Source organism: Chiloscyllium plagiosum, unplaced genomic scaffold (genome assembly GCF_037043375.1).
Source record: "Chiloscyllium plagiosum isolate Xiang-an unplaced genomic scaffold, Cpla_swu_hap1 HiC_scaffold_44, whole genome shotgun sequence".
Classification (NCBI taxonomy): domain Eukaryota; kingdom Metazoa; phylum Chordata; class Chondrichthyes; order Orectolobiformes; family Hemiscylliidae; genus Chiloscyllium; species Chiloscyllium plagiosum.
This window is the reverse complement of record NW_028270182.1, coordinates 2,045,958-2,070,941: the sequence shown is the minus strand read 5'-3', so window position 1 is coordinate 2,070,941 and position 24,984 is coordinate 2,045,958. Positions and strand designations below refer to the sequence as shown.

General features: G+C 54.2%; 3 protein-coding genes and 1 long non-coding RNA gene across 4 annotated transcripts in view; 2 read left to right on the top strand and 2 right to left on the bottom strand.

Moving 5' to 3' along the window:
• Positions 1-7,289, bottom strand: part of srrt (serrate RNA effector molecule homolog (Arabidopsis)) — a 69,718-nt gene extending 62,429 nt beyond the window's left edge. The window contains 4 exon segments of the mRNA XM_087982906.1: positions 1,563-1,709; positions 2,322-2,447; positions 6,264-6,401; positions 7,189-7,289. Coding sequence (XP_087839032.1) covers positions 1,563-1,709; positions 2,322-2,447; positions 6,264-6,382 — 392 coding nt within the window. The 5' untranslated portion in view covers positions 6,383-6,401; positions 7,189-7,289.
• A 4,660-nt stretch (positions 7,290-11,949) lies between these two features.
• LOC148136857 (uncharacterized) lies at positions 11,950-12,614 on the top strand. Its single transcript, XR_015754352.1, has 2 exons — positions 11,950-12,020; positions 12,516-12,614. It is a non-coding gene; the product is annotated as an uncharacterized LOC148136857 (long non-coding RNA).
• Positions 12,615-13,394: 780 nt separating this feature from the next.
• On the bottom strand, positions 13,395-18,555 carry LOC122543415 (stress-associated endoplasmic reticulum protein 2). The gene is made up of 3 exons (XM_043682128.2): positions 18,411-18,555; positions 16,937-17,012; positions 13,395-14,008 (listed from the first exon to the last, which is right to left on the bottom strand). Exons 1-3 carry the CDS (start codon positions 18,492-18,494, stop codon positions 13,968-13,970), a joined length of 201 nt encoding a protein of 66 aa, XP_043538063.1. The 5' UTR covers positions 18,495-18,555; the 3' UTR covers positions 13,395-13,967.
• A 4,511-nt stretch (positions 18,556-23,066) lies between these two features.
• LOC122545492 (uncharacterized protein C2orf72 homolog) overlaps positions 23,067-24,984 on the top strand; it is a 67,315-nt gene continuing 65,397 nt past the window's right edge. The window contains exon 1 of the mRNA XM_087983032.1: positions 23,067-23,993. Coding sequence (XP_087839158.1) covers positions 23,965-23,993 — 29 coding nt within the window. The 5' untranslated portion in view covers positions 23,067-23,964. The remainder of the gene's footprint in view (positions 23,994-24,984) is intronic.

The window sequence follows — 24,984 nt, the reverse complement described above, 5'->3', positions numbered from 1 at the left end:
CATGCACACACAGACACGCACTCACATGCACACAGACAGACACGCACTCACATGCACACACAGACAGACACGCTCTCACATGCACACACAGACACGCACTCACATGCACACAGACAGACGCACTCACATGCACACACAGACAGACACGCACTCACATGCACACACAGACAGACACGCACTCACATGCACACACAGACACGCACTCACATGCACACAGACACGCACTCACATGCACAGACAGACACGCACTCACATGCACACACAGACACGCTCTCACATGCACACACAGACACGCTCTCACATGCACACACAGACACGCACTCACATGCACACACAGACACGCACTCACATGCACACACAGACACGCACTCACATGCACACACAGACACGCACTCACATGCACACAGACAGACACGCATTCACATGCACAAACAGACACGCACTCACATGCACACAGACACGCACTCACATGCACACAGACACGCTCTCACATGCACACAGACACGCACTCACATGCACACAGACAGACACGCACTCACATGCACACAGACAGACACGCACTCACATGCACACAGACACGCACTCACATGCACACAGACAGACACGCACTCACATGCACACAGACAGACACGCACTCACATGCACACAGACAGACACGCACTCACATGCACACAGACAGACACGCACTCACATGCACACACAGACAGACACGCTCTCACATGCACACACAGACAGACACGCACTCACATGCACACAGACAGACACGCACTCACATGCACACAGACAGACACGCACTCACATGCACACACAGACAGACACGCACTCACATGCACACACAGACAGACACGCACTCACATGCACACAGACAGACGCACTCACATGCACACACAGACAGACACGCACTCACATGCATACACAGACAGACACGCACTCACATGCACACAGACAGACACGCACTCACATGCACACACAGAGACACGCTCTCACATGCACACAGACAGACACGCACTCACATGCACACACAGACACGCACACACATGCACACAGACACGCACACACATGCACACAGACACGCACACACATGCACACAATCTCACACACAGAGATAGACAAACTCACGCACACACAGGCACTCAGAGACAGATACACGCTCACACACACACAGACACATTCACACACACACACTCTCACATACACAGACACACACACACGCACAGAGACAGACAGACACACACACACAATCACATGCACACACAACAGTACACAGACACATACTCACACATGCACAGAGACAGACACACACGCACAGACACACACACAGACACATACACACAAGCTCTCTGTCATACACACAGACACCCACAGACACTTTCACTCTCTCACACACATACTCACACATGCCCCTTGACACATACCCACAGACAGAACCTCAATAGCAGGCATGCACAGGGTTACTTTACAGACACGTTCATCTGGCCGTTTGGGACGCTCGCTCAGGGAGCCGATTGGGGACCGGAAGGAAGCCGCCAATCCCAGTGGTGTAGCCCCGTGTATAACCTCACCTGGCCTGGATGGGGATGCCGTGGTGTTGCTGCATCATGTGCAGATCAGGGGGACCCCAGGGCTGAGGGGGACCGTAGCTGGGACCACCCCCACCACCGTATGGCATCTCATAGCCGGCATGATATGGGTCAGCGACATGGTCATCCCTGAGGGAGAGAACCATTACATCAGCACAACTGTCACCGACCCCCACACCCACACTTCAAGCTGCTTCGAAAAGACTGACTCAGTACAGCCACCATTCAATCCTTCCAGCAGTGGTCAGAGCTCGCTGCGAAGCAGGGCCAGGCTTTACAAATCTAACTCTGGAATCTAGAGTGTGTTACAAATCAGGGTCAGCTAGAGTCGTATTCCACTAATGATGGACCCTCTAATGTCAAATAATGCTGAGCTCCAGAGTCACCTGTCAGCCTCGCGCTCTCCAAGATTCTCCCCCTCCCCCGCCCCCCTCCCCCCACCCCCTCCCTCCCCCCCCCCCCCCCCACCCTCCACCCCGGTGTTCAGTGTGTCCTTACCGACTGCTCGCAAACAAAGCATTTCACGGTTTCAGGTACACGTACAATAAATCAAATCAAACCATTCAGCCCCTCCAGCCTGCCTGCCTGGTTAACCCGATCTCCTGCTTCGGCTCTGCCGCCCCACTCAGCTCTCGAATCCTTTCCAATCCATCCGGAGATTGAGGCCGCTCGATGGATGAAGGTGTACAGCCCCTGATGGACGGTGCGTACACAATCCTGCCCGACAGCTTCACTACTCACCATTCCCTTCGCACCCGTTTCTGGGGAGGGCTCAACTCATGTCGTGGGGGAGAGAACCGCTCCCTTCTGCCTCGGTCATAGTCCCTGTACTCACGGCTCCTCCGCTCTCTCCCTCTGTCCCACTCTCTGCAAGTCAAACGGAGGAAAGGCTATCAGCTGCGGTCCCTTTCAAACCCTGGGATAGGGTCAGCTCAGCACAGAGCAACACAGGATAGGGTCAGCTCAGCACAGAGCAACACACACACAGCACAGGAAAAACAGCCGACATCACTCCTCTCACACAACAGGGGCTAGGGGAGACAAGGTGGGGGCGGGTCGGCAGGACGGACCAGGGCAGGGAACATGGGAAAGGGGAGATGGGATGGGGGGAGGGGAGATGGGATGAGGGGAGGGGAGATGGGGCGGGGGGGAATAGGATGGGGGGGGGAATGGGATGGGGGGGGGAATGGGATGGGGCAGGGGGGCAGACAGGGGAGATGGGACAGAGAATACAGGACAGGGTAGTGCGGAGGACACAGGGTGGGGTTGGGAAGTTTTGACAGGGGAGAAGGACACAGGGTGGGGTGGGCCAGGCCAGGCCAGGGAGAGAGGGCAGTGAGGAATTAGAAACGAGATCGGGCAGAGGAGATGCGAGGTATAATCGAGAAGTTTGTGGATGAGACTAAACCAGAAGGTGGTAACCAGTGAGGAGGGTCACCATAACATGCAGCAGCATCACAACGGTAAAAACAAACATTGCTGGAAAAGCTCAGCAGGTCTGGCAGCGTCTGTGAAGAGGAATCAGTTCTGAGGAAGGGGCACTGGACCCGAAACGTTAACTCTGATCTCTCTTCACAGACGCTGCCAGACCTGCTGAGCTTTTCCAGCAACTTTGGTTTGTTTCTGATTTCCAGCATCTGCAGTTCCTTCGGTGTCTATGGAGGGTAACGATGGAGGGGGCAGCTCAGTAGAGCATTGGCAAATGGGACTCCATCCAGAAAGGCCAGGGGATGCAGTGCGGGGAGAGTTAACAAGGCAAGGAACCGACACACTGTGAATGCTAGGGACGGCTGGAAAGGCCAGGGGATCAGAGGGACGTTTATGAAGGCCCCATAGCAGGCAGATACCACTTAGATACACTGGTTAACAAGTCACATTGGACAGCTGGAGGGCACGGTGGTTATACTGGAATTGGATAAAACACAAGTGAGGCTTTAGCTGGAACACTGGACACATTCTGCAGAGGCGATGGCTGAGTGGTATTATCGCTGGCCTGTTAATCCAGAGACGAGAGTGTGGGGCTGGAAAAGCACAGCAGGTCAGGCAGCGTCCGAGCAGCAGGAGAATCGCTGTTTCAGGCCAGAGCCCTTCATCAGGAATGTTAATCCAGAGAGCCAGGTGATGTTCTGGGGACATGGCTTTACATCCCGCCAGGGCAGATCGTGGAATTTGAAAGTGAACAAAAATCTGGAATTAACGATGACCACGAATCCATCGTTGGAAAAACCCACCTGGGTCACGAGTGTTCTTCAGGGAAACTGCCACCCTCACCTGGTCTGGGCCTACACGTGACTCCAGACCCACAGCAATGGGTCGACTCTTAACGGCAACCCCCCACCCCTCCCAGGCAATTCAGGATGGGCGGTGAATGCTGGCCCAGTTAGTGATGTCCACATCCCGTGAACAAATAAAGATAAATGCTGGGAGAGGTGTGAGGCAGCAGGGGGGATTCCCTGGGACACAGCCTGTGATGGAGGGGGTCTGGGCTGTGAGGGGATGCTGCATAGGCTGCAATTGTTATCCCTGCACTGGGAGGAGGGGGGATTTTGAGGAGAATAGAGAGGGCGGAGAGGCAGGAGCTTTCTCCGTGAGTAGAGTAGTGGCGGGGGGAGGGGGGGTTAGAGGTTGAAGGGGACAGCGGGAATTTAACTCCAAAACCAACTTTGTTTTAAATTCACACGTCGGTCATAGGCATTGGCAGCATTTCTTGCCCCGTCCCTAGTTGCCCCCCTTGAGAAGGTGGGGGTGGGCTGCCTTCTTGACCCGCCGCAGTCCATGTGCTGGAGGGTAGACCCACAGTGTCCCTGAGGGAGGGACTCCCAGGATTCGGACCCAGCCACACTGAGGGAACGGCGATATATTCCCAAGTCGGGATGGTGAGGGCTCGGAGGGGAACTTGCAGGGTAAGTTCTTGCTATTGTCCTCCGACTGATTTCCGTGAGCAACAGTCTGCTCCAGTCCACACCATTGACTGACTCGGGGTTAGCCAGATTGGATATTCCCTCACCAAAGCAATTTCTAAATGACAGTGAGTATAAATTTCTGGTGGACAGGAGTTACGTTCTGTCAAAATAAGCATTTACTCTCGGACCCGAACCTCCTGAACCAGATTTCTTAGGTTAGTGTGGAAACAGGCCCTTCGGCCCATCAAGTCCACACCAACCCACCAAAGCGCAACCCACCCAGACCCATTCCCCTACATGTACCCCTTTACCTAACACTACGGGGTAATTTAGCACGGCCAATTCACCTAACCTGCACATTTTTGGAATGTGGGCAGAAACCCACGCAGACACGGGGAGAATGTGCAAACTCCACACAGACAGTTGCCTGAGGCGGGAGTTGACCCGGGTCTCTGGCGCTGTGAGGCAGCAGAGCTAATCACTGTGCCACCCACATTTCGTCAGGTCGAGTAGATGTTAGTGCTGGTCTGATTTCAAACAGGGTTGACATGGACTCCATCTGGTAAAGTGCCACAGTATGAGCAAAAGTGAAAAACTAAAAGGGTCAGTGGCAGCACGGAGGGAACTGGGATTGGGCCGATGGTGTCGGACCAAAATGAAAAGGAATCCCTCTTTCAATTCTAGGGGCTCACGACATTTCTGACAGCACTCAGCGCTGCTCCCTCAGACGGCTCCTGGGGAATCCAGGTTTCAAAACGGATCTCACTGTTGGGACTGGGTTTCCTGCTGGAATTTGAGCCACTTGCCCCGAATCCCCCAGCAGCAACACACAACCATGTCTCCTAAGTCACAAGTGACTCCAGTCCAGATCTCTATGACTCCATTAGCTGCCACAAAGACGCTTAGCAATTTTTATCGACGCCCCACAGGAAGCAGCCCATCCCAGTCCCATCACAGCTCGGTATGTTAACTGCCCTGTCCAAGACTGCACAGAATTACGGAGGGTCGTGAACACAGCCCTGTCCATTCCACAAACCAACTTCCATCCACTGACTCCATCTACCCTTCCCACTGCCTCGGGAAAACAGCCAACAGAGACCTGTCCCACCCCGGTGATAATCGCTTCCAACAGCTAAGAGATACAAAGGTTTCAAAACTCATACAAACAGATTCAAGAACAGCTTCTTCCCCGCTGTCACCGAGTCATACAGCACAGAGAGACCCCCTTCGGGTCAACTCATTTATGCCCAGCAAGTTTCCCAAACCGAACGAGTCCCATTTGCCCGTGTTTTGTCCATATCCCTCTAAACCTTCCCTATCCACTTACCTGTAAATGCTGTCTCTGCACCTGCATGTACCACTGCCTCTGGCAGTTCATTCCACACACAAACCAACCTCCGCCCCATAAATGAGGGGGACAACGTTGTCCCTCAGGTCCCTTTTAAATCTTTCCCCTCTCACCTGAACAATATCAGACTCTTGAACAGACCTCTCATACATTAGAGTTGTTCTCTCTCTGTAACTGCAGCACTATAGCCTGCATTTTGGTCTCTTACCCTGGTGTATTCAGGTCAGGTATGACCTCTGCCTAGCACGCACAAAAACAAAACTTTTCACTCTATCTTGGTGCATGAAAACAATAAATCAAATCAAATCAAATCAAATCAAATCAAATGCTACGGCGTCTCTGGAGAGAGTGGAATCTCTCTGGTGTGCCAGTCAGCGCTGGAGCACCATGACAATTGCTAACTGCACAGGAGGATCCCGCTCTCGCTCCAACCTGTCGTTCCAATCATCTCTCCGTCGGTCGTCTCGCTCTCGGGAACGGTCGTAGTCGCTCCGTTCCCGACGGAATTTATCCCGGCGCCTCCGATCGTACTCGTCATCGCTGTCTCCCATGGCTCTGACCCGTCACTGCCTGCCAACGCCAAAGGGAACAAAGCAACGTTAGGGTCCGGTCCGGTCCGCTCCTCGGCCACACCGAGCAGCCGGCCCCTCACATACAATACCCCCACACAAACCCCGTGGGCCGGGGGGGGGGGGGGGGAGGGGGGAAGGGGAGGGGGGGGAGGGGGGGGAGGGATGGAGATGGGGGGGAGGGATGGAGATGGGGGGGGGGAGGGGGAGGAGGGGGGGGGGAGGGGGAGGAGGGGGGGGGAGGGGAGGGGAGGGGGGGGAGGGGAGGGAGGGATGGAGAGGGGGGGGAGGGATGGAGAGGGGGGGGAGGGGGGAGAGGGGGGGGAGGGATGGAGAGGGGGGGGAGGGGGGGGGAGGGGGGGGAGGGGGGGGGAGGGGGGGAGGGGGGAGGGGGGAGAGGGGGAGAGGGGGGAGAGGGGGGGGAGGGGGGGAGAGGGGGGGGAGGGGGAGGGGGGAGAGGGGGGAGAGGGGGGGGAGGGGGGGAGAGGGGGGGAGGGGGGGAGGGGGAGGGGGGGGAGGGGGGAGGGGGGGAGAGGGGGGAGGGGGGGGAGGGGGAGGGGGGGGGAGGGGGAGGGGGGGAGGGGAGGGGGAGAGGGGGGATAGACCGGCGGATCCGGGCGGGGGGAGGGTCCGGGACCTTCCTCCCGCGGCCTGGGCCCCGGGCTCCCCCTCCCCCCGGGGCTGCGCTCTGACGCCGAGGGTGACCCCACACCCTGAGCTACCCCCGGCCCCGGCCCGGCCCGGCCCGGCCTCCCCTCCTGGGCCTGAGGCCTGAGGCCTGGACTCACCAACACTGCGGCCCGCGCGGCAACTCCGCTCCGACCTCACCCTCTCCCGGAGAAACACCGCGGTCCTCCCGCCGCCAGGGGGCGCTCACTGCGGTCCTCCCGCCGCCAGGGGGAGCTCACTGCGGTCCTCCCGCCGCCAGGGGGAGCTCACTGCGGGCCTCCCGCCGCCAGGGGGAGCTCACTGCGGTCCTCCCGCCGCCAGGGGGAGCTCACTGCGGTCCTCCCGCCGCCAGGGGGAGCTCACTGCGGTCCTCCCGCCGCCAGGGGGCGCTCACTGCGGTCCTCCCGCCGCCAGGGGGCGCTCACTGCGGTCCTCCCGCCGCCAGGGGGCGCTCACTGCGGTCCTCCCGCCGCCAGGGGGAGCTCACTGCGGTCCTCCCGCCGCCAGGGGGAGCTCACTGCGGGCCTCCCGCCGCCAGGGGGAGCTCACTGCGGTCCTCCCGTCGCTAGGGGGCGCTCATTGCGGTCCTCCCGCCGCCAGGGGGCGCTCACCGCGGTCCTCCCGCCGCCAGGGGGCGCTCACCGCGGTCCTCCCGCCGCCAGGGGGCGCTCATTGCGGTCCTCCCGCCGCCAGGTGGAGCTCACTGCGGTCCTCCCGCCGCCAGGGGGCGCTCACTGCGGTCCTCCCGCCGCCAGGGGGCGCTCACTGCGGTCCTCCCGCCGCCAGGGGGCGCTCACTGCGGTCCTCCCGCCGCCAGGGGGAGCTCACTGCGGTCCTCCCGCCGCCAGGGGGAGCTCACTGCGGGCCTCCCGCCGCCAGGGGGAGCTCACTGCGGTCCTCCCGTCGCTAGGGGGCGCTCATTGCGGTCCTCCCGCCGCCAGGGGGCGCTCACTGCGGTCCTCCCGCCGCCAGGGGGCGCTCACCGCGGTCCTCCCGCCGCCAGGGGGCGCTCATTGCGGTCCTCCCGCCGCCAGGTGGAGCTCACTGCGGTCCTCCCGCCGCCAGGGGGCGCTCACTGCGGTCCTCCCGCCGCCAGGGGGCGCTCACTGCGGTCCTCCCGCCGCCAGGGGGCGCTCACTGCGGTCCTCCCGCCGCCAGGGGGAGCTCACTGCGGTCCTCCCGTTGCAGCGCCCCCTCCAGCCAATGGTTGGTATTGACCCATAGAGTCTGTTTTGGAATGTCAACTCCTACATTCTGATAAGTCTCCCCTGCTGCAGACAGAGGCCATTTGGCCCATCCAGCGTTACACTGACCCTCTGAAGGGCATCCCAGCAAAGAATATGCTGCCTCCTGAGCTATCAGGGTCAAAAAGTGTGGTGCTGGGAAAGCACAGCTAATCAGGCAGCATCCGAGGAGCAGGAGAGTTGACGTTTCGAGCCTGATGAAGAGCTTATGCTCAAAATGTCGACTCTCCTGCTCCTCGGGTGCTGCCTGACCTGCTTATCCAGCACCACACTTTTTGACTCTGATCTCCAGCATCCACAGTCCTCACTTTCTCCCTCCTAAGTCATTGGGACCAAGTTGTTGCATTCATAGCGACTGCCTGTGAACAATTAAAATTCTCAATATGTTCAAGTTTGAGAGAATCAAGAGCATGAATGGTTTATAAAATCATGAGGGGCACGGGTAGGGTAAATAGAGGCAGCACAGTGGCTCAGTGGTTAGCCAGGGACCCGGGTTTAATTCCGGCCTCAGGCCGTCTGTGTGGAGTTTGCACATTCTCCCAGTGTCTGTGTGGGTTTCCTCCGGGTGCTCCGGTTTCCTCCAACAGTCCAAAGATGAGCAGGTTAGGGTGGATTGGCCATGGGAAATTGTCCCATAGTGTTAGGTGCATTAGTCAGGGGTAAGTGGAATAGGTCTGGGCGGTTTACTCTTCAGAGGGTTGGTGTGAATCTGTTGGGCTGAAGGGCCCGTTTCCACGCTGTAGGTCATCTAAAGTGGAGTTGAGGATTTAAAGTCTCTTTCTGCTTGTACAACTTAGGGTCTGTTGGTGACATTAAATGTGAAGTGACGCATTTTGCAAGAAAGAAAGATGGGAAAACATAAAATACTCTGAAGGGATTGTGGGGTCAGAGTGCCTTTGTGCATAATTGGTTGGGAGGGTAGTTAATGAACCACACAGTGTTCTCGTGTTTATTTGTAGGGGCAGAGGAGAAAGGTTCTGTTGAATGTTCCCCCACACACGAGACAGACCTGAGCTAGAGTACTGTGTTAAAGTTTGGGTGCTGCATTGTGGACTGCTCAAACCTCCAATTTAACTCGCTCTCTTTGCACCTTCTCTGCATCCGTAACATTGTATATCTTGCTCTGCTTTATTACCTTCCAGGAGAAAGTGAGGACTGCAGATGCTGAAAATGTGTTGCTGGAAAAGCGCAGCAGGTCAGGCAGCATCCAAGGAGCAGGAGAATCGACGTTTCGGGCAAAACCGAAACGTCGATTCTCCTGTTCCTTGGATACTGCCTGACCTGCTGCGCGTTTCCAGCAACACATTTTCAGCTCTGCTTTATTACCTCAATGCACTTTGGACAGTATGATCAGCCTGTACTGCACACAAAACTTTTCATTGTACCTAGGTACGTGTGACTAAAATAAAGATTTATCCCAGTGGTTTAAAGGTTGGGGAATTTTAATCACGGATATAGATTGGCAAAGTTGGAGCAGTTTGTCTTGGGAAAGGTAGAAGGGAGATATGATGGAATGTTTCACAGTCACGAGGAGTCTGGACAGAGTAAACAGAGAAGAAAATGCCCCCAGCTTCAGAAGGTTATTACGGAGGCATGGTTAATCATTTTGCAAATGATGCCAAAATTGATGGTGTAATGGACAGTGAAGGTCATCGAGGATTACAAAGAGATCTTGATCAATTGGACCATTGGTTTAAGAGTGTCAGGTGGAGTTTAATTTGAATAAATGAGAGATATTTTGGAAAAACATGCAAGGACAGCACTTACACACAATTAATGGCAGGGCCCTGGGAATTTGCAGGGTATGGGTGAAATCAGTGAGCTGCACAACAGATGGTCACCTCCTGCAGAGTAACAATTCTCTGACAGATTCGATAGCCATTCCCAGATTCTTGCGTAAACCTTTCAATATTATCATTTCCTTATTGGCCACTAATTCTTCCAAATTATTTGAAGAGCCAGTGGGTCAAATCCCTTCATGCAGGATTGTGTTAGTGAATGAGGTGTTGTAGGGGAAGCTGGTAGATTGAGAGATACAAGGGGGTGTCTCTCAGTGGTGTTAGTCACGTGTGATGCTGTGATAATGGTATTTCTCAATGTAAATATGTCACACTCCAGCTGTCAGTACATCTCTCAGTTGCAGAACCCCTGAGCACCCAAATCGACAAACCTGGGGGGAGGGTGCACAATCCCAGCAGGAGAGCTCCTGAAGCAGAAAACTCAGACAGTTTATAAGGAGAGGTACACTTTTATTGCTGTTTGAAGACTTTACAGGAGTTCCAAAAATGGTGATCAAAAGTTCAATTTCTCAGGTACAAGAGCTCAAATTCAACGATTTAAAACGAAAACCAATTAGTCACCCATCCTGTAACCAGCGAAGTAGGGTTGTAGTTTTATTTTGGTGGGTGGGTGGATATTCCAAGTGAAGAAAGAGTGAGACAATGGTCTTTGTGCGAGGGGCAGCTTTATACCCACAATCCCATCTCTTCCCCCCCCGTGACTCTCAGCATGCTCAGAGCCGGTCCCAGCCTCTTCCCCACCCCACCCAACCAACAAAGATACAGAAAGAAAGCAGCTTTGCTGGTCTCCTACTGTGACAGTGGGGAGGTGCAGATTTATCCCACTCCACATGGTAAATGCGAGGACCCTTACAGCACAATACAGGTTTCCACATTTGCTGCGCGATGAGGGGACAATTTCAGGAATAGCCTTGCTCGGAGACATGGCTCATACAGCAGCCACCCGGATCCACAGATGGTAATCTTGGGGAATCGACAGAACAGACTACTGTCCCGCTTGGCAATACATGATCAAACACATCAAGATCAACAAGGCCAGAGATGATGATGGCTAAGGCTTCTGTTTGGGACAGCCACAGTGCCATGCCCCCTCCCCCCCTCAGGGTGACCCTGAGCACCAGTAATGGACTATGGCAGTGAGTCACACACACGGGCCTCTGTCAGTGGGGTTCAGGAACCTCCTGCACACTACTCCAGGCCAAACTAATTGTGTTGGGCATCCCCTCAATCTCCAAGGGCAGGGGGTCAAAACCAACCAGACACAAAAGGGAAGGGGGTGGAGGGAAGAGGTGAAATCAACGTCCCACATAGTCCTCACCTGAGAGACAACGGCTGGAGAGTAGAGGATGGCACACTGGTTTGGTAGTGGTATTGGTATGGATTGGGGGGGGTGGGGAGGCACAGTATCACAGAGGTACGTTCTGCAGTCGAGTTGGAAAACTCCAACTCCAGGGAGCTGCAAATGAAAAGATTTCCACTCAATTCAGAGCATTTCAACCAATTACATCACTGGGTCAACAGCTCGTAGTAACTACAGATAGGCACGGGGTTAGAGACAGGGTAACACTCCCTCTACACTCTCCCCCATCACACACCCCCCCCAGGGACAGGGACAGCACGGGGTTAGAGACAGGGTAACACTCCCTCTACACTCTCCCCCATCACACACTCCCCAGGGACAGGGACAGCACGGGGTTAGAGACAGGGTAACACTCCCTCTACACTCTCCCCCATCACACACCCCCCAGGGACAGGGACAGCACGGGGTTAGAGACAGGGTAACACTCCCTCTACACTCTCCCCCATCACACACCCCCCAGGGACAGGGACAGCACGGGTTAGATACAGAGTAAAGCTCCCTCTACACTGTCCCCCCATCAAACACTCCCAGGACAGGGACAGCACGGGGTTAGATACAGAGTAAAGCTCCCTCTACACTGTCCCCCATCAAACACTCCCAGGGACAGGGACAGCACGGGGTTAGAGACAGGGTAACACTCCCTCTACACTGTCCCCCATCAAACACTCCCAGGGACAGGGATAGCACGGGGTTAGAGACAGGGTAACACTCCCTCTACACTGTTCCCCATCAAACACTCCCAGGGACAGGGACAGCACGGGGTTAGATACAGAGTAAAGCTCTCTCTACACTGTCCACCATCAAACACTCCCAGGACAGGGACAGCACGGGGTTAGATACAGAGTAAAGCTCCCTCTACACTGTTCCCCATCAAACACTCCCAGGGACAGGGACAGCACGGGGTTAGATACAGAGTAAAGCTCCCTCTACACTGTCCCCATCAAACACTCCCAGGACAGGGACAGCACGGGGTTAGATACAGAGTAAAGCTTCCTCTACACTGTTCCCCCATCAAACACTCCCAGGGACAGGGACAGCATGAGGTTTGATACAGAGTAAAGCTCCCTCTACACTGTTCCCCATCAAACACTCCCAGGACAGGGACAGCATGAGGTTTGATACAGAGTAAAGCTCCCTCTACATTGTCCCCTATCAAACACTCCCAGGGACAGGGACAGCACGGAGTTTGACACAGAGTAACACTCCCTCTACACTGTCCCCATCAAACACTCCCAGGACAGGGACAGCACAGGGTTAGATACAGAGTAAAGCTCCCTTTACACCACTCTCAACAAGAACACAAAGTGTTCCTTCCACATCAGCGAGTGTGTATTATGTCCTGTCAGCCTATTGGAGTAACATGGTCTTGTGGCACACCAAGTGGCTGGAATGAGGCTCATTCCAACTGGAAGATGAGATTGGAGCCTACCACTAAGCTCACTGGAATGTGTTCAATGCACTTGGAGATTTGTATCCAATCAGATACCGCGCATCGGATTCAGGATCAAAGCAGTGGAAAAAACGGGGCTGGGAAAGGGGACAAAATACAAAATTAACCTACATTTACATAGCTCCCCACTGCCGGGGCATCTGAAAGCTGTTTAGCTGGACAGTAAAATGGTGAATTTATAAAGAATTAGTGCACACTATCCTGTGGAAAGGGCCGAGGATTGCCCCAGGAAAGAGGAAGCACAGCGAGTGGCTGGCTTGATGGGCCATGGTATCTGTGCTAGCCTCTGATCTATACGATTCCCCATCTGTTTACATGCAGACAGTGGCTTGTTTCTTCGAGATCCACAAGGAAAGATCAAGTGTTATGACAGTGTAAACCACCTGATCATAACTGGAAGGTTTGATATAAAAAAACAGGTCTCATTGCTTCAATGTTGGTCCCGTGTATCTCATTAAATGGACTTTTTAAAAAGAAGTATAAAACAGATTGATTAACTACAAGATCAGAGGAGCGAACAGGTTGGAGAAGGGGTTGCAATCCAGGGCCAGAGTCCAAGGGCAATGCAGGACTGCTGAGGCCGAAGGAAAAGACAAAGTTCAAAACACTAGCTGCGATTTCAGGGTCCTTTGGGCGGGTATGTGGGGTAATGCTAGTGAGGGAGGCCATGCAGTTACATAAACGGGCAGCTGGTCTGTGGAACCAGACCTTGAACAAGCTGGAATGTGTGCTGTTGCAGACCTGGAACACTGTTCAGTTTTGCCAGTGAGGCAGTCAGAGGAATTCATGATGCTTTGATTCTCTGTAATTTATATTATATATTCCATACTTCGATATATAAAGCCGTCTACGAGGTGCACCCGCCTTGATTATTGCTGCAAAATACTGATTAAGGATGCAGGCTTTTCGGTGTCGGCAACTTGGTAAGACGAGAAAGTTATCACAGTGCAGTCCGAGAGGGGGTAGTCAGGAGTTGGTCAGGAGTCCAAGAAACAAAATAACCGTGGCTGAAGGAGAAAACCATTACTGCTGGCCTGACTGTCCTTCATGCTCCCATCCTGATGCTCTGAATAATCTGGAAAATGGCTGCAACATGAAGTTGGGGGGGAGGAGAGGGAGAAAAACAGACATGTTAGGAAGATGGAAAGGTAACCACTTTCATCTCTGACCTAGCTATTACCCACAATGTGCACGTTCCTGACAGACCCATCGATGCACAGACAGCAGACAGTCGAAAAGCCAGCATGGTGTGCCTTATCACCGTAGGGGCCTGCACTGTCATAAGCTCCTGACAGGTCAGCTACCACCACCTTCCACAACCAGTCACTGCACTTGGGTGGTCAGAAGGTTTGAATGATGAATAAAGGCTGGGACTTTTTCCACTGGAGTGCAGAAGGTTGAGAGGTGACCTGATAGAAGTTTATAAAATAACGAGGGGTATAGATAGAGTTCATGGTCACTGTCTTTTCCCTAGGATGGGGGATTTCAAGATTTGGGGCCACATTTTTAAGGAGACAGGAGAGAGATTTAAAGACATAAGAGGCAATTTCTTTACATAGAAGGTGGAATGTGGGCGGCACGGTAGCACAGTGGTTAGCACTGCTGCCTCACAGCACCAGAGACCCGGGTTCAATTCCCGACTCAGGCGACTGACTGTGTGGAGTTTGCACGTTCTCCCCGTGTCTGTGTGGGTTTCCTCCGGGTGCTCCGGTTTCCTCCCACAGTCCAAAGATGTGCAGGTCAGGTGAATTGGCCATGCTAAATTGCCCGTAGTGTTTGGTAAGGGGTAAATGTAGGGGTAGGGGTGGGTTACGCTTTGGTGGGTCGGTGTGGACTTGTTGGGCCGAAGGGCCTGTTTCCACACTGTAATGTAATGTAATGTAATCTAACTTCCTGAGGAAGTGGTGGATGTGAGTACAGTCACAATGTTTAAAAGATATTTGGATGAGTATATGAAGAGGAAAGGTTTGCAGGGATATGGGCCAGGAACAGGCAGGTGGGACTAGTTTACTCTGAGATTACATTCGGTATGGACTGGTTGGACCAAAGAGTCTGTTTCCGTGCTGTATGACTAAGTAAGGAAGCATGAGTTGTCTCTGTTTAGTGCAGGTGGACTGAGTTCATAGTGTTCCATGGAATTTAGCAGGTTAACAGCCCATTTTCCTGCATGTTTAAAGGGAATTGGTTAGCGTGGGCAGCATTCCTAATAAAGGGCTTTTGCCCGAAATGTCAATTTTCCTCCTTCTCGGATGCTGCCTGACCTGCTGTGCTTTTCCAGCACCACTCTAATCTTGACTCTAATCTCCAGCATCTGCAGTACCCACTGTGGGCAGCAGTTGATCTTCCAGACGATCATCACCCTATAACTTGTCAAGATCGGGAGCTCCAAAGACTCAAAACTCTGAGTGAAGAGATTATTCCTCACATTGGTCAAGATGGCCAATTGCTTATCCCGAGACTATTCCTGTGGTTGCCAGAGGGAACATTACGTTGCCACATTGCAAACTCCAGTGAAAATAAACCCACACGATTCAAGCTCAACTCAACTCAGCCCAAGGTGAATGAATCTCTAAGATTACATGGAGGGGGCTCAGAAAACGTTGATCAGGATGTTGCGGAAATGGAGGGTTTGAGTTATGGGGAAAAGCTGGATAGACTGGGACTCTTCTTTCACTGGAGTGGAGGAGGTTGAGACGTGGTTTATAGGTTTATAAAATCATGAGGTGAATAGCAAGAGTCTTTCCCTAGGGTGGGGGCTTTCAATTCTAGGGGGTGTAATTTTAAGGTGAGAGGTGGAAGATTTAAAAAAAAGATATGTGGGATTCTTTATCGAATGGTGCTAACATGATGGACTGAATGGCGTGTACGCGTCTGTCTTTATGACAAAGGTGTTTGGGAAGGAGGTTCTGCTACAACCTTTTCTGAGCCCCCTCAGTGTAATCTAAAAATATCAATCCACTGCTTGCTTCAGAGTTTCTTGCTGTGCACATGTATGGAGGCAACGTCCTGCAGGCCGGGTTTTGGAGAACGAGGGGACACAGCTCGTTACAATTACAGCCGAGTGTTCCAGCAGTGACATTACACATGCTGTTTCTTTACACCAGGTGTGTTAGAAGTTTGGAACTCTTCCACATCAATCAGCAACCGAGGCTGCATCAATGATTAACTTTAAAATCAGAGATTGATGGAGTCTTGTTATCCAGAGTGATTCAGGATAAAAGAAAGTTGATGTGGAGGTTGGGGGGTGACGCGAGGGAAGGGGGTGATGTAGTGTGCGCAGACGTGGTGTTAGATCACACATCATGATGTAATTAAATGATGCAACAGTCATGATGCTAATGGTTTCCTCCAGGTCCCGTTGATTACTGATTAAATTTAAACTGTCTCACTAATGCCCCAAACAATCGGGCTGACGACTGACACCCAGGTCATTGGTGAGGTCTTGGCCAATCATCCTAATTTCCTTGGTGCCACATTTCTCTAACAGTACCTTCCAAACCCACGGCCACTTCCATCTAGAAGGACAAGGGGCAGCAGATACACGGGAACCCCACCCCCTGCAAGTTCCCCTCCGAGCCCCTCACCATCCCGACTTGGAAATATATCCCCGTTCCCTCAGTGTGGCTGGGTCCGAATCCTGGGATTCCCTCCCTGAGGGACATTGTGGGTCTACCCTCCAGCACATGGACTGCAGCAGCAAGGGGGGGGGGGGGGGGGGGGGGGGGGGGGGGGGGGGGGACTACGAACGGGTAAAAATGTTTGCTGGCCAATAACACTGACATCCTACAAATGAATTTTAAATACATTCGTTGTGATTGGTATTAAATTGTCAGCGTTAGCTGATAGCACGTTTAAAACAGATCTGGATGAGTAACAGAAGGGAAAGAATTTACATAAGAACAGGGATATGGCACTATTTAAGGAAGTATAGGCAAGGAAGGGCTGAATGGTCTCCTTCTGCTATAATTCTATGAATTCTGACAGACACTGAATGGGAGCAAAAGAAAGACCCACCTGATCCACAGACCACAAATACAAACAATGCCAGCAACCAGGGGGCTACTGGAGCCCTCTCCTCTTGAAGGGGTCTCTGGAAAGCAAGACAGCGAGAGTGAGTGTGAATAGGGTCTGCCCTGCTCGCCTGACCAAGGTCCACCCTGACACACACAGGGTCACAGCGCTGCGGTCACTTGATTCACACAAACCAACACAACCCACATGTTCCAGTGCACCAGCAGCAAACGTCCACTGCTCTGCGGGAACTCATTGACATCAAGAACATAGAGGCCCAGTGGTTAGCACTGCTGCCTCACAGCGCCAGGGACCCGGATTTCATTCCAGCCTCAGGTAACTGTCTGTATGGAGTTTGCACGTCCATACCCAGTGTCTGCGTGGGTTTGCTCTCTCAGTCCAAAGGTGTGCAGGTTAGGATGGGCTAGCCATGGGAAATTGTCCCATAGTGTCCAGGGATGTGCATATTAGGTTGGATTGGCCATGGGAAATTGTCCCATAGTACCCAGGGAAATGTGGGGTTTCAGGAATTTGGGGGGGGGGTGTGGAAAGAGTCTGGGTGGGATGCCCTTTTGAGGGGCCGTGTAGACCTAAATGTGTCGAATGGCCTGCTTCCGCATTGGTGGGGATTCTGTGATATTCTGTGATGGAAAGGAAATGCAGAGGAATATGGAGGGGGATGGGGGAGGTGGAGGTGGGGCATCCAGTACAGTCCTGACACTGAACATACAAAGACACAGCTTTACTAGAACTCTACCTCACTGCCTCTGGGGTGCCCGACGTGGGATCAGATGCTCACAGAGGTGCAGCCACACTTGGCATAGGGAGATCCCACACGCCACTACTTCACAACCACTGGGACGGCAACGTTCAATGTTGTAATGGGACGGGGGGGGGGGGGGGGGGGGGCAGTAAACCCCTCTGCTTCTCCGGGGGGGGGGGGGGGGGGGGAGATGAAATATGGTCAGGCCAAACCCGCTTTGCACCAGAAGATCCCACATGCCACTACTTCACAACCACCGGGTCACTGCTTCTCGGGGGTGGGGAACACCTCTGCATCTCGGGGGGGGGGGGGGGGGGTTAAGAATACGGCCTGTCCAAACCCGGACTGTGGGACTGGTGGTGGTGGGGCGTTTATAACCGAGCCAAGGTGTGCGGGTCTGTGGGGGCGCCGCACTGCCGCTGGTTGCTGAGGTGGCAGTTGGACAAAGCCCCGCCCTCAGCGCCCGCCCGGTCCTGATTGGCGGTGGACAAGAGGGGGTAGGCGGCGCCCGGTTGACTGACGCGAGCTGCCGCCAATGGGAGGACACGGGCCCGGCGCCCATTGGCGCGCGCGGCTGTCAATCGGCGCGGTGGCGTCATCGCGCAGTGGCCACGTAAACAACCGTCTCTCCGGTCGAGGCGACGGGGACATTCACACTCGGAGGGGGTCCAGCCCCGCTCACTGTCACCCCGGCCAAAATCACCCGCGACTCACGGTGCTCCGGGCCACATTGCCCCGCTGGGTGATGTTTTTACTGTGCTTCTCGTTGGCCATGCGAATCCGCTGCTTTGCCACCATCTCCGCCTCTGGGCTTGAGTCCTCACAGCTACCGAACGACGACCTGAGGCGCGAGAGAGAGAGAGAGGCGGGTACAGGAACCGGAAACGTCCCCATCGATACCGCCCACTCCCGGAAAGCCCGGGTTCCGATTGGACCGGCGCCCGCCATTCAAATGTAGCCCCGCCCATATGTCTTTCCGATTGGTGGAACCGCACCCCCGTACCCCGAACCATCAGCTCCAACGCCCGCCTACTGCGCCGAGCTGACGTCTGTTACTAGACAGGGCGTCCCGCCTTCCCCGAGGGGCCGCCCGCATTGGCGGAGGAGCCGTCCATCAGAAAGGCCGCCCCACCCCACCCGCAGCGGCGACGGTTGCAATTGGCGGCGCGTGTGTCCGTCAACACCAGGGCCCGCCTTCCCGCGCGCCACACTGCTGGCCCCCATTGGTCCCTTGTGCTTGTCTCAAGGCTCCGCCCACGTGTCCAGAAGAGGCCATTCTGCCCGCGCCCATCATTCTTGAACAACACGAATCGGCCTGTTCCTCGCTTTTATGACATTTGTTTGGAGCAGCTGGGACTAGAACCTGGCCCAGAGGTAGAGGCACTACCACCACAATGGGTCAGTAGTCCCTTACCTCAATTTAACTGGCAACTGGGCCCCTGGCACAACAGGCAGTGCTGGGATCTGAACAGCACCTCTAATGATGCAGCCAGTGCCTTAGCCACAGCACGGCACAACATCGATCACATCTAAGTCTGACACAAGCCTCAACTTCTCTTTCACGTCAGCTTCTCATCACCTCAATTTCCCTGGTATTTCTGCTTCCCCCTTTAAATACTGGCTCTCCACAACTCAGGGTTACGGTAGCCTGTAACCATCTGGTAGAAAGCGGGGTTACCGGGTTTGGGTGGGGGAGGGACAGTCTGTAGGATTTCTATTCTATTCCAGAATAAATTCCTTCCCTTCTCAGTGCTCCCCAGCTACTGTACCTGTGTTCCATAGTTTGAGCTTCCCCCTCCCCTCCTTCCCGACCGCCAACCAGCATTGTGCAGATGCCTTCCCAGCATCTACTTTGAGAGGTCCTCCAATATATCATTCCAGTGAGAGACAGCCCCTTCAGGGACTGAATCCCAGTGAGAGTCAGCCCCTTCAGGGACTGTGTCCCAGTGAGAGTCAGCCCCTTCAGGGACTGTATCCCAGTGAGAGACAGCCCCTTCTGGGACTGTGTCCCAGTGAGAGTCAGCCCCTTCAGGAACTGTATCCCAGTGAGAGTCAGCCCCTTCAGGAACTGTATCCCAGTGAGAGACAGCCCCTTCTGGGACTGTGTCCCAGTGAGAGACAGCCCCTTCAGGAACTGTATCCCAGTGAGAGACAGCCCCTTCAGGGACTGAATCCCAGTGAGAGACAGCACCTTCAGGAACTGTATCCCAGTGAGAGACAGCCCCTTCAGGAACTGTATCCCAGTGAGAGGCAGCACCTTCAGGAACTGTATCCCAGTGAGAGTCAGTCCCTTCAGGAACTGTATCCCAGTGAGAGGCAGCACCTTCAGGAACTGTATCCCAGTCTGAGAGTCAGTCCCTTCAGGAACTGTATCCCAGTGAGAGACAGCACCTTGAGGAACTGTATCCCAGTGAGAGACAGCCCCTACAGGAACTGTATCCCAGTGAGAGTCAGCACCTTCAGGAACTGTATCCCAGTGAGAGTCAGTCCCTTCAGGAACTGTATCCCAGTGAGAGTCAGTCCCTTCTGGGACTGTGTCCCAGTGAGAGTCAGCACCTTCAGGAACTGTATCCCAGTGAGAGTCAGCCCCTTCAGGGACTGTATCCCAGTGAGAGTCAGTCCCTTCAGGAACTGTATCCCAGTGAGAGTCAGTCCCTTCAGGAACTGTATCCCAGTGAGAGTCAGCCCCTTCAGGAACTGTATCCCTGTGAGAGTCAGCCCCTTCAGGAACTATACCCCAGAGAGAGTCAGCCCCTTCAGGAACTGTATCCCAGTGAGAGTCAGTCCCTTCAGGAATTGTATCCCAGTGAGAGTCAGTCCCTTCAGGAACTGTACCCCAGAGAGAGTCAGCACCTTCAGGAACTGTACCCCAGAGAGAGTCAGTCCCTTCAGGAACTGTATCCCAGTGAGAGACAGCATCTTCAGGAACTGTATCCCAGTGAGAGACAGCACCTTCAGGAATTGTGTCCCAGTGAGAGACAGCACCTTCAGGAACTGTATCCCAGAGAGAGTCAGTCCCTTCAGGAACTGTATCCCAGTGAGAGACAGCACCTTCAGGAACTGTATCCCAGAGAGAGTCAGTCCCTTCAGGAACTGTATCCCAGTGAGAGTCAGTCCCTTCAGGAACTGTATCCCAGTGAGAGTCAGTCCCTTCAGGAACTGTATCCCAGTGAGAGTCAACACCTTCAGGAACTGTATCCCAGTGAGAGTCAGTCCCTTCAGGAACTGTATCCCAGTGAGAGTCAGTCCCTTCAGGAACTGTATCCCAGTGAGAGTCAGTCCCTTCAGGAACTGTATCCCAGTGAGAGTCAGTCCCTTCAGGAACTGTATCCCAGAGAGAGTCAGCCCCTTCAGGAACTGTATCCCAGTGAGAGTCAGTCCCTTCAGGAACTGTATCCCAGAGAGAGTTAGCACCTTCAGGAACTGTACCCCAGTGAGAGTCAGTCCCTTCAGGAACTGTATCCCAGTGAGAGTCAGTCCCTTCAGGAACTGTATCCCAGAGAGAGTCAGTCCCTTCAGGAACTGTATCCCAGTGAGCGTCAGCACCATCAGGAACTGTATCCCAGTGAGAGTCAGCACCATCAGGAACTGTATCCCAGTGAGAGGCAGCACCATCAGGAACTGTATCCCAGAGAGAGTCAGTCCCTTCAGGAACTGTATCCCAGTGAGAGTCAGTCCCTTCAGGAACTGTATCCCAGTGAGAGTCAACACCTTCAGGAACTGTATCCCAGTGAGAGTCAGTCCCTTCAGGAACTGTATCCCAGTGAGAGTCAGCCCCTTCAGGAACTGTATCCCAGTGAGAGTCAGTCCCTTCAGGAACTGTATCCCAGTGAGAGTCAGTCCCTTCAGGAACTGTATCCCAGAGAGAGTCAGCCCCTTCAGGAACTGTATCCCAGTGAGAGTCAGTCCCTTCAGGAACTGTATCCCAGAGAGAGTTAGCACCTTCAGGAACTGTACCCCAGTGAGAGTCAGTCCCTTCAGGAACTGTATCCCAGTGAGAGTCAGTCCCTTCAGGAACTGTATCCCAGAGAGAGTCAGTCCCTTCAGGAACTGTATCCCAGTGAGAGTCAGTCCCTTCAGGAACTGTATCCCAGTGAGAGTCAGTCCCTTCAGGAACTGTATCCCAGTGAGAGGCAGCACCATCAGGAACTGTATCCCAGAGAGAGTCAGCCCCTTCAGGAACTGTATCCCAGTGAGAGTCAGTCCCTTCAGGAACTGTATCCCAGTGAGAGGCAGTCCCTTCAGGGACTGTATCCCAGTGAGAGGCAGCACCATCAGGAACTGTATCCCAGTGAGAGGCAGCACCATCAGGAACTGTATCCCAGTGAGAGTCAGCACCATCAGGAACTGTATCCCAGTGGGAGTCAGTCCCTTCAGGAACTGTATCCCAGTGAGAGGCAGCACCTTCAGGAACTGTATCCCAGTGAGAGTCAGTCCCTTCAGGAACTGTATCCCAGTGAGAGTCAGCCCCTTCAGGAACTGTATCCCAGTGAGAGTCAGCCCCTTCAGGAACTGTATCCCAGTGAGAGGCAGCACCATCAGGAACTGTATCCCAGTGAGAGTCAGTCCCTTCAGGAACTGTATCCCAGTGAGAGTCAGCCCCTTCAGGAACTATATCCCAGTGAGAGTCAGCCCCTTCAGGAACTGTATCCCAGTGAGAGTCAGCCCCTTCAGGAACTGTATCCCAGTGAGAGTCAGTCCCTTCAGGAACTGTATCCCAGTGAGAGTCAGCCCCTTCAGGAACTGTATCCCAGTGAGAGGCAGTCCCTTCAGGAACTGTATCCCAGTGAGAGTCAGCCCCTTCAGGAACTGTATCCCAGTGAGAGGCAGTCCCTTCAGGAACTGTATCCCAGTGAGAGGCAGCACCATCAGGAACTGTATCCCAGTGAGAGGCAGCACCATCAGGGACTGTATCCCAGAGAGAGTCAGTCCCTTCAGGGACTGTATCCCAGTGAGAGTCAGTCCCTTCAGGGACTGTATCCCAGTGAGAGTCAGCACCTTCAGGAACTGTATCCCAGTGAGAGGCAGCACCTTCAGGAACTGTATCCCAGTGAGAGTCAGTCCCTTCAGGAACTGTATCCCAGTGAGAGGCAGCACCTTCAGGAACTGTATCCCAGTGAGAGTCAGTCCCTTCAGGAACTGTATCCCAGTGAGAGGCAGCACCATCAGGATGGAGGAAAATAGCAGTGAGCAGAATGGGATGGTTGGATAGAGCTGAAAGCGCAGGAAGCTGACACAGGGCAGTGATGAATAGTGGGGCCCCCACCCCCAGTGCTCCAACCATTCTGTCCATGGCAAGGGAATGGAAACCACTCCGCAGTGATTCTGTCCAGCAACAAGAGAGGGTCAGAGTAATGTTCTGGGCAATGTTCCCAAATCTGCCTAATCCCTGACCCAACACAAAGCAGTCATTTGATGACCATCTTGTTTACCTTGCATTGCTGTTCACGCTGTTCTCATTTGGAGGGAAAACAGTTTTCTGTTTGTTTATGCGGGACCAGGGCTCAGACCGTTTCGAGGTTCTTTCTCACCACGTTGGAGATTGAACACTTTGCAGAGAAGACCGACTTTCATTTCTCTAGCGCCCTTTCACATCCAATGGTGTGGCAAAGCACTGCGCAACACAGAGGACGCTGGAGGAATCAATCTCCCACGAGGTGCAATGTGATAATAAACAGATCCCAACACTGCTTTTGTAATTGGGACGTGAGGGACAAATATTGGCCCCAGGACCTCAAGGCTGAGGCGTGACCTTAGAGAGGTTTATAAAATCATGAGAGGTATAGATAAGGTGATTGGCAGGTGTCCTTTCCCTTGGGTGGGGGAATTCAAGACTGGGGGTATGATGGGATGATGACTTGGTGCTGCTCTCCTCTCAATCCCACCACACAGCCACGTGAGCTCAGTTCCATCCTCAGGAGCAGAAGGGGCATTTCTCAGGAGGGATTCCAGAAACAGTGGGAGGTATGAGGAGCATTTGCTGCAGCAAGTTCTGTGCCTGGAACAATGGAAGCCGCTACAACTTCCTCAAGGGAACTGGAAAGAGACCAGAAAAGGATAAACTTATAGGGATACTGGGGGCAGAGTCGGGAGAGGTGGAGTGGGACTAATTGTGTCACTGTCTTCAAGTTTCAACCCTGGCTCGATGGGCTGAATAGGCTCCTTGTGTACTGTGTTGTTCTGTGATTCGAGTCCCCAGATTTGGAAAGGGGGGAGGCCGTTTGGCCCCTCTGTCCCTCAAGTATCAGTCCTGTCCAGTCCACTCCATATGTGCGTCAGGGAGGAGGAAACAACAAGGTAAGTGTTGAGGGGTCACTGATGAAGGGGGTGGGGGATATGTGTGGGAGTGGGGAGCAAGGGTGATGTTTGTTGAAGGAAAGCGGAGGGTATTTGTTGGGGGGAGGAGGAGGGGGGATACTTGTAAGGGAGGGGTGAGGGATATTTGGGGGAGGGGGAGAGGTGAGGGATATTTGGGGGAGGGGTGAGGGATATTTGGGGGAGGGGAGAGGTGAGGGATATTTGGGGGAGGGGAGAGGTGAGGGATATTTGGGGGAGGGGTGGGGTGAGGGATATTTGGGGGGGGTTGAGGGATATTTGGGGAGGGGCAGAGGTGAGGGATATTTGGGGAGGGGGAGAGGTGAGGGATATTTGGGGGAGGGGAGGATCAGGGATATTTGGGGGCGGGGGAGAGGTGAGGGATTTTGGGGGAGGGGTAGGGGTGAGGGATATTTGGGGGTGGGGGAGAGGTGAGGGATATTTGGGGGAGATGTCGGGGTGAGGGATATTTGGGGGAGGGGGAGGGATATTTGGGGAGGGGGAGGGGTGAAGGATATTTGGGGGAAAGGTGAGGGATGCTTGGGGAGGGGGAGGGGGAGAGGTGAGGGATATTTGGGGGAGGGGGAGGGGTAGGGGTGAGGGATATTTGGGGGAGGGGGAGGGGTGAGGGATATTTGGGGAAGGGTGAGGGATATTTGGGGAGGGGGAGGGGTGAAGGATATTTGGGGGAAAGGTGAGGGATGTTTGGGGAGGGGGAGAGGTGAGGAATATTTGGGGGAGGGTTGCGGGATTTTGCGGGGGGTGGGGTGCGGGATGTTTGGGGGGAGGGATGTTTGGGGGGTGAGGGATGTTTGGGGGGGTGAGGGATGTGTGTAGTGGAGGGATGTTGGGGGGGGAGGGGTGCGGGATGTTTGTGGGGGAGCGGTGCGGGATGTTTGTGGGGGAGCGGTGTGGGATGTTTGGGGGGAGCGGTGTGGGATGTTTGGGGGGGAGGGGTGCGGGATGTTTGGGG

Coding starts and splice junctions, on each gene's coding strand:
- LOC122543415 (XM_043682128.2), bottom strand. CDS start 18,494: ATGGTGGCAAAGCAGCGGATTCGCATGGCCAACGAGAAGCACAGTAAA. Junction 17,013..18,410: donor GCAATGTGGCCCGGAGCACC/GTGAGTCGCGGG, acceptor CTTGCTTTCCAG/AGACCCCTTCAAGAGGAGAG. Junction 14,009..16,936: donor ATTTGTGGTCTGTGGATCAG/GTGGGTCTTTCT, acceptor TTCATGTTGCAG/CCATTTTCCAGATTATTCAG.